Source organism: Micropterus dolomieu, linkage group LG17 (assembly GCF_021292245.1).
Source record: "Micropterus dolomieu isolate WLL.071019.BEF.003 ecotype Adirondacks linkage group LG17, ASM2129224v1, whole genome shotgun sequence".
Lineage (NCBI taxonomy): Eukaryota > Metazoa > Chordata > Actinopteri > Centrarchiformes > Centrarchidae > Micropterus > Micropterus dolomieu.
The window spans coordinates 18373349-18387094 of record NC_060166.1 but is presented as its reverse complement, the minus strand read 5'-3'; the positions used below and the strand labels follow the sequence as shown (position 1 = coordinate 18387094).

At 40.0% G+C, this 13746-nt stretch overlaps 1 protein-coding gene across 5 annotated transcripts in view; it reads right to left on the bottom strand.

The window, feature by feature from the left end:
• The window catches only part of LOC123985628 (arf-GAP with Rho-GAP domain, ANK repeat and PH domain-containing protein 1-like), a 56064-nt gene that overhangs the window by 18034 nt on the left and 24284 nt on the right, over window positions 1-13746 (bottom strand). For all 5 annotated transcript variants that reach the window (XM_046073319.1, XM_046073320.1, XM_046073321.1 and 2 more), the window contains 9 exons: window positions 12499-12648; window positions 12020-12089; window positions 11153-11273; window positions 10703-10887; window positions 10262-10368; window positions 9164-9363; window positions 8899-8984; window positions 8239-8421; window positions 275-449 (listed from right to left, as the gene is read on the bottom strand). In XM_046073319.1, coding sequence (XP_045929275.1) covers window positions 275-449; window positions 8239-8421; window positions 8899-8984; window positions 9164-9363; window positions 10262-10368; window positions 10703-10887; window positions 11153-11273; window positions 12020-12089; window positions 12499-12648 — 1277 coding nt within the window. The remainder of the gene's footprint in view (window positions 1-274; window positions 450-8238; window positions 8422-8898; window positions 8985-9163; window positions 9364-10261; window positions 10369-10702; window positions 10888-11152; window positions 11274-12019; window positions 12090-12498; window positions 12649-13746) is intronic.

The window sequence follows — 13746 nt, the reverse complement described above, 5'->3', positions numbered from 1 at the left end:
ACTGGGAGTCTACATCTACCTGAAATAGGAGGGCATCTGGTAAAGTTAAGTGGAAAACCCCAAACACTCTTGGGTATGACAGGAATGTGTGGCACATCAAAGAAAGTATAAGGAATTTACATTCAATTCACAATAATTTTGACACTATCAGGCTATTATTTAATGTACACTTCAAACAAATTAATCACAATATACACTATAATCCTTTATGTGGACATGGATACAGGCCAGAAAGTCACACATTGTTTACATTGCATGCATGGTTATACCGTACCTGTGTTGAGATTGTGGCTTAGTAGCTCAGCCTGTAAGGGTTGTGAGTGTGCGTTGGCCAGGGAGAGAGGGGTGGGCAAACTTGCCATACCAGTTGAACAATTCACATCTGCGCCACAGAAAATCAGGCTCAACGTCTCCAGCACATCACTGCATTGCACATTTATACATAGAGCCTAGAGAGAAAGAGATTAAAAGAAAGACAAAAGATACAAATGAGTAGATGCTCAGGTACGAAAATAAACTATGTGCTGCTTTTGGCATAAGCAACAGTGGCCTCCAGCCTTTCAGTCTACAGAATGTTGCTATCAGACTTAAGTCGAATACTATGTGGAATAATACCATTTGAGTGCGATGACAATCAAACCAAATGATCATAGCACATGGAAGTCAAATTAGCGTGTTTTGTTATTGACTATAAGGAAAATCTATACTGGCCTAAAACATTTTACAACCTAGCAGGGTGAAATAAAGACACACATGATATGAATACTATTTTTTTTAGCATTTGTACTTTACTTTTTAGTGAAAAATCAATGGGGTGGGAAAGGGCCCAGGGGAGGAATGCAGTGACAGTGAGACAGAGAAAGAAAGCGATAAGAAAATGAGCAAGTAAAACTATGTGTGTTACTAAACTGATAATAAAGTGATGACTTTTGTACTATTCTCCTGCAGCTGCTGACCTAGCTTTAATAATGTGATGTAATACCTTGTCAGCTTTGTTTCAACAGAAACTGTTGAGGTCAAACTGCGTGCTTATGTGTAGGCAGGCTTTCAGACCAGCAGCAGGTCAACAAAACAACACTGCTATGCCAGGTGGAAATGAATGCAGAGTCATTCCATTTATTGTTGAAAAGCAAATATACTGCACTGTCAATATAAAACTCAAGTAATTATTTTAGGACCAACCAGGATCAACCTGCAGAGGTTTTAATTTTGATAGAACTATCAATGTGAGCGCTCTCTAAATCCACTGTATGCACATTTAATAACAAAGTAACCTGGAGAGATTTTATAGCAATTAGCCCGTAAGTCCGGATGTACTTTTTTCTATATTTCAGAGGAGCGCTGGTGAAACTGGTGAAATGAACACTGATCTAAGGTAAAGCTGTAAATGCACCCAACATGCACTAAGGACGGATTTTGATCCGATTAGCCAGACCACCTCCGGAAGTGGTCAGCGAGGCATTGTGACTACACTGAACACAAGTGAAAATGCAAATGCATTGCCAATCAATATGCAACAAATACGTGGCTGGACAAATGTAGCACATAAAGTTTGACGGTGAGGACAGGCAGTGTGTCCATAACGTGTTGTACATGAACACACTTAAAGAGCACAATTCCATGTACTCGTGTTTTTGATGAACAGTGAAATGAACGTATGTGTTTGTGAACATGAACTCACGCTGTTTAACTCAATATGACATACTATAATACCAGAAAGGAGTAAACATTATGAAGAAAGGTAGCGCAAGGATGCTAGTTTTACTTTCAGAGATGGTTCCGAAAGTTCTTATACAGTCAGTTACAGAGACTTGTTTCGGTTGCTTCAGTTGCCCATTTAGGCAGAACCTGGATACGAGACGCTGTGTAGGGTTGCACATTTATTTTAGATATATTTAAATGCATTAATTGTCATCATATTCAGTGGCATTGAAGTATTAGATGTATTGTTTTGATTCTCTATTTCACTGAAGGAGCTATACAGCAATTCAGTTATTCCAGTAATTCCATTTTATCCAAGTGTACCAATTACAACCTTTGAATCTGCAACATTAAGCCATGTGACCAAAAACAAAAGTTAAGATGTAAATGCACACACACATTTGTTGGGAAGTCTTACATATATCCAAAACAAACAGATACAAACGTCTAAACCTTTCCACACTCAAACCACCGTTTTAGTCTCTAGAAGTGGATTTTAAACCAGATATCTTTACTAACAATAACCCAAGGATAAAACAACAGTGTTGTCTTTAGACTATAGCTTTAAAATACTAAATGTAAAGAAAGAGGAAGGACAGAAAGGCGAAATAGGAAAGATGTTATGACTGACAGAACAAGGATGCAGTGTTTTTACAGCTGAGGAACTCAACTCAGACACACACACACATACACACACACACACACACACACACACACACAGTCTGTCTTCTGTTAAAACCAATACACTCTTTGGATCTGATTGAGAAATTCCACAGCACTCTGTCACACATACTCTCCTCCTCTAAGTACTGTTGAGCCTCTACACGAACATACAGACAAACAAACTAATTAACGAAGATTAAAATTACACAAGAGACCCCTACACACACACACACACACACACACACAAACTGCATTTCTCTGTCTCACACATTATTGGAGACATCTGACCAAAAAGCTTGTGCACATAGCAAACACTCCAATAGTGTCATCAGCTGTCTGTTTGCTTCAACTGACTTTGTAAATGCTTGTGTTGGGTTTCAATACAGCTGATCACATTATGCTGTAGCAGAAAGGAATGGAAAATGGGTATAAAATGCAGTCTTCCCTTTTAAAACTTTGGAATAAGGAGATACAGATAAAGGGACATCTGTGATCAGAGCTGAACTCTTAAACAAGTCCAACTAGAGACAAAAAGACAAAGATGAGAGAGTTGAAATGATTTAATTAAAAGCCTGAACTCCTACAGCATAAAAGAACAGTAGGAAAAGTACACAAGTGCTAGTATATTTGCAACACCTTCATGGAAAACTGGATCACTTTATCTTCACCTTTTATCTGCTTGGATTTGGCACTGCACTCTCACTTTTACTTTGCCTGGGAAACAATTTACTGTACGTCTCCTGCATTCTTCCAGCCTCTGCTTGTGCTTCTGTTTGAAATCACTTTCCTGCAATTTCATTTCCCCCCATGAGAATGAATTGAACTAATGTTATTTAATAGGCTCATCATTATGAATTCATCTTAGAAAAATTTACTACAGCCTATGATTTGACCACAGGCATACTGCAGTTCAGAAACAGTAACTTAGAGTTTGGCGTGGTGTTTGTGATGACACATTCCTAAGCCTGATAACTTTGTGTGTTCCAGTAAAAATGAACAAAACCAGCCCCCTGTCTCATGTGGGGACATACAGTGCATGTGAAAACTAGGCTGTATGTAGGTCAGTGTCCTGTAATGTATCAATAGCCAACCATGTGCCTTCTGACCAGGAGATGTGAACCAATCAGAAGAAAGTACAATGAGGAAATGGGTTTGAGCGTTTAAAAACCTCACACCCTTCAACATCTGCTGGAGTAATGTAATAACATACGCACACATACACACACATACATACAAGAGAAGGGAATTCAAGAATCTTTCCCAATTTCCCCCAGAGAGAGAGCGAGACAGAGGGAGATTTTATCTGGGTGTGTCTAAAATCACAGGCCTCCATCTGGCCTCTGCAGTTATATGGGACAGAGTTAGAGGAAAAGAAAGAGATGAGAGGCACAGAAGAAAGAAAAATATTGTGAAAGGAAGATTAAAGCATTTCAAGGAGGCACATTAATCAGAGAATGATTGTACTTGTCTAAAAACTTCAACATAATACACTCAGACCCCCTACATACAGACACACACGCAGCCGACCCTGCTTTGTCCATTTTAGCATATACTGAACATCCAAGCAAAGGATACACCCACATTTATGTATATGTGAGTGTGTGAGTGTGTGAGTGTGTGTGTGTGTGTGTGTGTGTGTGTGTGTGTGTGTGTGTGTGTGTGTGTGTGTGTGTGTGTGTATGCACGTCCATATATTAAATCCAGATGAGAAAGAGTAGTTTTCCACAAATGTTCCATCATTACCTCACCAGGGACAGTTTACAGAGAGAGAGGGAGATAGAGAAGGAGGTGACGGTGAAAATCCAGACAGATGAAGAAGGAACATGACAAGGAGGAAAAACAGAAAGACAGAGGCACACAGAAAACGACAGACAAAGAGGGAGGAAAAGAAAAGCACTGGGAAATAAACATCAGTGTGAATGAGGAGATGAGAAGAGTCAGTTGGAAAAGGGAAGAAAGATGATGACAATAGAATGAGCAACAGCAGGGAATGGACAGAAGGAAAGGGGTAAGAGAGATGGAGCTTTTCTTCCATGGAAGCCACTTTCCAAAACTATAAAAGCACAAAAACAAGTCTATAAAGAGTTTTACTTCTCCCACTCAGCTATGTTTGTTTGCTATAATAAGAAACAATAACTTGCTGATTGTCACCAGCATGCAGTCAACAAAGACGCAACAGACATGCTTAAAAAGACTTGGAACAGTCCTTGGCAGCTAATCTTTTACCCTAATAACATAAATAGGAAGCATAATCTAACATGGTATCATAACAGTGAATAGGTTTAACAAACTTTAGAGACAGATAGCTTTCTTTGAACAAGTGCAACAAGATGCATGATTAGATGAGTCTTACTCATGATAACTGTCCCTAACTGAAACTTTGCACATGTACTCTCAGACTGCCAGTACTTCTGTGTGAAATAACTCAAAGCCAAAGCCATTCTGTACATTTCTCAGCCTTATTATGCTCCACACAGTGCTCTTTTGGCTTCTTCGCTCTCTCAGAAACCAAACAAGAAAGCATTTCAAGCATTTCTGGTAATTTCTGATGAAAACGCTCTGATAAAAAAAATCAGTGTAATATAATAAGACACAATAGAGGAAAGCTCATGGCTGGCTGTCATTTTTATTCTTAACACACTGGTGACTGCACAGTCTACCTCCAAAAAAGAAAACCAAGTTGAGTTTCCCTATGACATTTGGGATTTTTTTTATCATGCATGCTCAAACACATTTTTAATAATTTTTAATAAAAAGAATAACACTATGTTCTTGCAAGAGAATCTGAAACCCAATTAATGGATGAAAGACTGAAGTATCTATAGTCTGTATCATGTAAGTATCTATAATCTGTTTAGTGCAAAAGCGGTGGGGAACATGAGAGCAAAAGCCAAAGATAGAGGGGAAACAAAGCAGGACGGGGGCAGAGTGAGAGAAGGAGAGACACAATGATGTCCATTGACAGAGGTGAGCCTATCTACTCTGAGTACACATGAACACACACACACACACACACACACACACACACACTAACACACAGGGCGCAACAGACCAAAAATGCAAAAAAGGCACACAAACATGCCTACACACACACACACACACACACACACACACACACACACACACATTTGCATGTTAACATATCTCAGCCCACCCCCAGTGAAAAACATACACACAGACACACAATAACTCTAATGTGCTCACTAACATAGAGCTACAGTACAGCAGTCCTTATGGTCTCAAGACAAAACTATGCCCCACCAACACATTCAAATATGGGTTTGTTCAAGTACGCTGAGATTACCTACTGTCAGACATCCAAAGTCCTAGAGTCGCCCACATTAAAACACACAATCTTTACAGAGAGATTCTACAAAAACACACAGAAGCAGACACATAGCATACTTTCACTACCCTCTCCTGCAGCTCATCAACACACACAACCTTACCTGTAAGTTTTCAGTTCCTTTCAAATCACTCCTCTGTCTGAAATGTCAGTCTACACAGACACAAAGTTTCAAATGCAATAAAATGCCTAGTTTGAGATGCTTTAATCTGACAGAAAAGTTGAGGCAATACTAGCCACTTACAGATCAGAAAAAGAGCCAGGATTGAAGAAACCAACTTTCTTCAGCAGTCACAGCCAAATAATGAGGGGGAGAGGGGGAGAAGAGAGGGAGAGGCGGAGTTACAGCACATTCCAGCTAAAGCAGTGAGTAATGTCGTCACATACAGGGGGTAGATAGAAAAAACAAAGAAGGAAACACTGAAGTAGGGATAAAAAGCCAGGACTAGATAAACAAAGCTGAATGTAGCCCAAGACACTTGTGTACTCACACAGTACACAAACTTAGGTTTCTCTCTCCCTTTCACACTCTCACACAGTGTTTCCATCACACACACACACACACATTACATTGACTTACATTCATTCACTAACCTTACCCCTAACCACTACTTGCTGAAACCTAACCCTAACCTTAAACAAAGTCTTCATCCTAAAATGTAATGATTTACGTTATGGGGACTTGTATTTTGTCTTCATAGGGGGGCAAGTACCCACAATGCAACAGTGCAAACAGGTTTTTGTCCCCACAACATCAGTAACTTGTTACATACCCACAATGCATTACTGTCACTGCCTTTTCACATAACTGTGTGGTTAACACAAACACACTGTAGAAGTCTGTTATTTCTAAAGACACACCCAAGTGGAAAGAGTAGCTGAAGAACTTCAAGTATATGATCTGAGATAAAGAATAACAGGTAGATCAGCAATCACTGAACATCGGTTTGAAAAGACTGGTAACTATAGAAAATCCAGAGTGGCCACATTCTCAACATTTGAGAGAAAATGCAGTGACAGGAAAAGAGAGAGTCATGAAGGGGGAGGACTGAATGAAGAGGGAAGAACCAGCAGCTAAGTCAAATACGCAGTGATACGTGCGTGCGTGTGTGCGTGTGACAATAAGAAAACTTCCTTTATCTCCTTCTGCACATCCCAAACACAGTGACTCACACACACAAGCTTGAACGCTTGAGGGAGGAAAAATAGAACCCCAGTCAGGTGCTAAATGTGATTCACTCACACACTCAGTGAGTGTGTGAGCAGTCCACATTGTTTGTGGTAAGTGGGTTAAGCAGCAGCTAATGACTGACCAAGCTGAGTCTGACACACTAAGATATTTACCGCACACAGTGGAGCACAGAAAGGGCTCAGTATAAAACCCCCGACTCTAGCCATTCCCAAAATGTTCCTAAATGTCCTACTTATAACTTTTACTGACCAGCTTCATCTTATTAAGACGGCACAGGTATGTGCTTACTGAGCTCCCATTGACAAGGATTGATAGCGTTGTTGTCATCCTGACAGGGCTGTTGTCTACAGGTACAGTAAACCCTGGATTTCATTGTTATGTCTAACCTACGTAGAGGCCACCGCTGTTGCACCACAAGTATGAGCTTACATATTTTGCAAACACTGGTGAGTCAAAAGCAGGCCAGGAATTAACAGGAGTTAGTTTGAAACCTTTTGTTAATATCACTCTGGCTGTGTTTAATTTAGTTTGACTCTGAATGTCATTATTGCAGTTGGCCGGCTGGACTCCTGGGAATCAGGGATTCTGCCAGCTTCTGTAATCTAGGAACCTGCGTTTCGCTCCAACTGCAGTGAGTTTAAATCAGTCTCTCAAATGCCCCACTTTGGGGTAAAGTGACACATCTAGCTTGGAGGGGAAAAACATCAGCCACTGAACGAGTTAACTGTAGACTGGCTACTTTATTGCCACTGACTGGAGAGACATGAGACAACATAGCTGCTATTTCAGACTTGTAAGATGAGCTTGCTGGAGTGGTTTCACACTCAAAAATAAAACTCCTTTAGTGCACCATAAGGCTTTCAAAAGTGTTAAATCAAGGGACTCGCTTATTTTGTTATGTTCTTTTAAACTGATATGATACAAAAGGCCTGTTCTGTTGTCTGTCAGTCTCTCTATCTAACAGGTCAGTACAAGAACAAACAGTGAAAGGACTAAAACATACAGAATCTATAGTCACTTCTTTACTCTTGAGTCTTGGTCTGAGTAGTAAGCATGCAGATATACAGTGTATGACGTGTACATGCAAAATCTTAATGTAGGCACTGTATTTCAGGCATAAGGAAACAGGCAATATTACATTCAGCAGCAATGGGTATCTCAAAGTGAATAAACGAACAAAGTCACCATCATAAATTAAAAAGTCGATCGCTCAACCAAAAATCTCAGTTTCCTGAGCATTTCTTTCCCAAGGTATAGATACCACTACAGTGTGTGGATTTCAAATCAACACAAGGGTTAACACAGACTAAAGCAAACAATCAAAATTTCAACTTACATTGTTGAGCTCTCTCTGGTTTCCGTACAGAGGGTGGTACTTCCTGTATTTTCCCTGGCGGTATTTGTTGGCGATGAAGCGCCGTCTATCTTCGCTGCAACTAGAGGGAGTCAAGGCTTCACTCGGCGGGATGTTAGCTGCCCAGAAACTGTTTACCCGCTCGTTGCCTAGCAATAGAAACACCTGTATCCCAGGTTGGATTTAGGAGAAATATTTCCACGTTAAGAAGGGTAGAACGCATGTGTGTAGTGGTCTTACAACGGTCAAGATGTGAGCTGTCTCATAATGTACACTGTACAGTTTATCAGGTATGTCTGTACATGTTTAATATATTATTATTATTCTCTATGTGTAAATCATTACAATGCAGTCTATTACAACACCACCACTAACTGCAGCCTCAGCAATTACCACACAGTTGAATCCAAAGCCATGGCAGTGCCAACAAAAACTTACTATTTGAAGCTTCACAAAGACTAACTGTAGAGCTATAGTATTGTGCTGTGTTATGTTATATGAGTGCATCTAATAAACTCTGGATAAATGCATCTGCATCTCTATCTGGGTTTAGGCAGCTAAACTATTTGGCCATGAATAACTCGTTCATGCCACTTGCTAAAGACTGTATGATCTTTTAATTGTGTATACGTGTGTGTGTACCTGTACAAGCTCCTCTGTCCAGACCTTTTTGTCCATTTTCAGACTACGAACCTTTGAGACACTAGGACCCAGTCCTCTGTGCTCTCCTGAAACACACACACACACACACACTTTGAAAACAAATTACATCCCAAACATGGATTAAGCTGTAGACATGCTGACAACAATGCCGAAACCGTTGTTAAAAAGAAAATATCTACATTGACAAATTTACAAACCTCATGACAGCGAAAATACATACAAATAAAAACACACACACACAAACCTGCGCATCGTTTACAGACCACCACACACAAGTTGATAGCGGCCCATTCCGGCTTGGGAGCCCCACAGTCAGCACAGAGACTGTTGCTAGGCTCCGCCCAGATCCGCTCTGCCACCTCGCTATTTGACAAGGCCTCACCTATGGCAACCCGCATGGCGTCCACCCACTGCTCTCGCAGCTGCTCTGACTCTGCGATGAAACTGCGAAGAGAGACAAACACGCGGCCGTGGGTTAATGCCGACATGACGGTGACAATAACAACTACCTAAGAGACAGAAATAAGAAAGCCTGTGTTTGCCCTATGTGTGGGCGTTAGTGTATCCTTATGATCATGAGCCCACTGAATACTCACTCCACTCTGCTCTTCTTTTGCTAAATTTACTTGAGTCAAAGACTGGAAACTATACAAACACATACACACATAGACAGATTTGAGGCTTTGACGCAGAACCACATGTCAGAGTCCTTCCTCTTCTCATCAGTCTAACTTGTTGGTTTCTCTGTCCTTAAAATACACTTTAACACACTTCTCAAACGACCAGAGTCGCAAACCGAGACACACAGTCCAACTCTTATACAAACACACAAGCCTTTCAGATTTCCCCATCCTGTCAAGCTGCGCCCTTGCACTGCAGGCTGTGCGCTGTCAGCCAAGAGACCACACACACCACATCACACATTCACTTACGCACACACATCTTCCTCACTCTTCTTCACACACACACTTACTCATACAAAGGGCTTTTCACATTCTCGAAAGACATCCAGCTGAGGACTCTGAGGATAGTTGGACGGTGGGAGTTCTCAGTAAAACAATATGATCTAATTTCCCGTAAGTATCCAAGCACCAACTCAACTCAGCTTGACTTACAATGAATAATGATTACATTCGCACTTAAATCCTTATGGGAAAACATAAACGCATTGCTGAGATGAAAAAAGTAGTAATCATTCAGACCATGTACAGTAAGGATAATTATGTCTCCGCAAAGGAAATACACACAAATCTCACATCCAGGTCAAGAGTTTAAGTTTACTGTGTACACATGGCAGAGAGTCTGTAAGTGTGTGTGCTGCATTTTTCTGTACGTGCAGTACCTGAATATGCGGTAAGGTGTGGTGAGATCAAAGCTACGACGATCTGTGTCTTTAACATTTCCCACATTCATCTCAATAGATGTGATACCCACACCTATACGGTAGTCCTAGAAGAAAAAAAAATTAATTTAAAATTTTAGTTAAAATATCATTTGAAATTGCTATATTAAGTTTAATTTTATGTTTCTCTTAATGTGGACTAGGTGGAAATAAATCTAGTTGGTTTACGAATGTAATCACTAAATTCACTTAATTGTTGTGTTGATGTTAGATTTCATAAACTTGCATAACACTGTAGAATTAAAAATGTTCTGAGTAAAGGAAAAGCTAAAGAGAAATGGTAGAATACAAAAAATACACAACCAACTGAAAATTACTTATTTGAAGTCTGGGATTTCTAAACACCGCTCATCTCTGCAATCACACACAGAGGGTCCTTACCTCAATGCTTTTGTAGAGGAAGACTTTATCTGAGGCAACAACAGTATAAAGTTTAGAGCGTAACCCTCTAAGCTCCAGATAGCCCTGATGGTCTGGGGTCAAAGGTGAGCCGAGGCTCATGACGTTGGGATGAGAGCGCCCCCTGGTGCAGTCCAGCAGTACAGTCACCCAGTCGTTTCTCTCAACTGAGTGGATGAGCAAACACATGCATAAATAAACATGTTTAGTAAATATGCATGTATGTAAGTAAGTGGGTAAAATTTATTTAATATAGCACCTTTCACAGAGCAAGTCACAAAGTGCTTTACAATGATAAAAATAATAACAATAATAACAAAAGCAACAATAATAAATGTGCATATTTGTGCATCTAGAAGACATGACATGGTACAACTTTATTTACAATTTTTAAAAATGATTTTTTATGTGTGTACGCACACACAGACAAACCTTCACTTTCAGCCCTGAAAATAAACGTTCGGTTATTTGTGACGACCTCAAACTTCAGCTCCCCCACACTGGTCACATTAGTGATGAAGGCAGTAGAGATGATCCCCTTAGAGTACACCTCCTACAACACACCACACACACACACATACACCAACACACACACACACACACACACCAACAACTACCCTGTTAAACAGATCTATATGGTATATACAACATGCAGGAAGTGTGTATGAGAGTGTGTGTTCAGATGTGCGCTCATGTTTGGGTGGGTGGGAAAGTCTGTCCTAATGCATGTGTGTATCTGATGTGCAGCCCACGCAGAAATAGTTTTTTTAAAGCATTATTTTTTGTCCAGTCACTTGCCTGTCTCACAGAACTGACACAACTCCATTTTATCAAATACAACAATCCACACCGATACTGATAAATCCATGTGTGAAGCACGTCACCACAGGACCCCCCAGGTTTTTTAAGCTTAATTTGGTGTGCTTTAAAAAGCCTCATATGCACAGACAGCTGTTTAAACAATTCAGTATCTGTAATGATTGATCATGACCCCAGTTTTGCTATGAGCTTTCCAGTTCCACCACAGGCATACTTCCCCTGCTCATTACAGAAGGCAATAAGTTCAAAGAAAAACCTGAACCTTTTTTGTCCTGAGATTCATGATGTCAGTAAGTGTGTTGACAGTTTGGCAGGCTGTTGTGGTGCTAACAGCTGGTCCTGACAGCCGATGACCTAACATATGTGGGAGTTGATATGGACTTTGGAGTAGCGCTTGCATGCTGCTCATGTCTTGTATTTGATGTAGATTCCCAGTAAGAGGAACTAATGTGATGAGTTACTGCATATCTCTGCTGTTACCTTGTCATTGTCAAAATATCTCAGGTAGTCAACATCCAGCTTTACCCATCGTCTCTGATAATAAAGGGCCCTGTGTACAAGGACAGACACACAAACATATCTTCAAAAGTACAGAGCAATAATCCTTTTACGGTAATGCAGGAGAAACTAGGATAGCAGATTGGCATTGTTAAACTGGGTAATATTTGGATGTGTTTCAACATTTCTTTATTACCATTTCATAGTAAATATTAACCAATTATTTAATAGTATAAAGGGCATGAAAAAGCAGTTGTATTGCTTAGGTTAGGTATAAAAACAGAATCTCAAAGAAGTCCACAATGACACCATACCATGATCTTTTGAATCACTGTCATGTTAGGTGTGAGGAATGATAAAACCAGTGCTAATGCCATGTACTCAACAGACATCTGTATTAGTTGATGCCCTTTATTTAGCAGAAACTCAGCTTGTGTGTGTATATGTGTTGTCATTTATACCCCTGAGGTGGATTCTTGTCCAGCCAGCCCATCTTGATGACAGCAGTGAGCTGAGAGCTGTCTTCTTTAGTGGCTGTAGCCAGTCTGCCAGTGTTTGGCAGGTACACACTGCCTTGCAGGTTGCTAAGGCCCCCATCCTGCCACAAGGTACTTTGGATGCACAGAAACAAGTGCACAAACACACACTTCGTAAACAATATTAACAGAAAGAAACCAGAAATTAATGTATAATAATCTTGTATAATTTTTTTCAAGAAATAAATCTACCAGTTTTTGTAATTTGGGACACATTTCAAAGTTTAATTACCCTTTAACTGAACTTTATCAGCCAGGAAATCAACAAGCATACATTTTATGTCACCACGTGCCTAAAGGTTTCTGCAGGACACCATGAATAAGTTTGACAGTTTCCGTCTAACAGGCTACTGTGTTGACAGCTATATGAAAGAAGAGGGCGGTTGCTGATTAGATTTACAATTAAGCTAAAGTAAATAGATAATTTTTGTGGCAACAACTGAACGTTTACAAATTATTCACAGTCTACAAAAGGTAAAAACAATGTATAAACAGTTTTATAATCAAAGGCATTCCTTTTCAACTCCGCCGATGCGTAGAACTGATAAAGATGTACTAAATGAAGAGGCATTCCTGTTCATGCTGAGGTTCTTCAGAGGTCAAATTTTTTGCTTTGTGTGCTTACAACTACTAAAAAGATTAGAGGGCTGAGTAAACCTATCAGTCACTGTAATAAATAAAAAAGTCAGAATACAGGTATACTCGCCTGTGCGCTGCATATTCACAATATTTACAGTTTCACAGCCACTGGTTTTAATCAAGCAACCTAATTATTGATCACAAATCACATTCATTTTGATAATCCACATTTATAAAGAAACAGAAAACCTTTTTACTGAGGTCTGTGCCACTTCTACTGGATGAGCCAGGATTAGAGCTGCCTTGCTACAAAATCTGTTAGTATTTTAAGGCTCTGCACTTTCTACACCTTAGTAATTTACATACATGCAAAAAGTACAATCATGCTCTTGTGCATAGAGATTTAATCATTTTTGGATGACTGTCAAGAAAAAGGGCATTCCATACTTACTGTTTTACTGTGTGTAAAGTGATCAAGCCTGTTTTGCTTCCCCTTCTGCCAAGAATTTAAGCTCTCCAGCACTTCCATCATCACAATCTACACTGAACAACACTACTCCTGAAGGGTCTGATACAGCTCAGTCTATGAGTGTG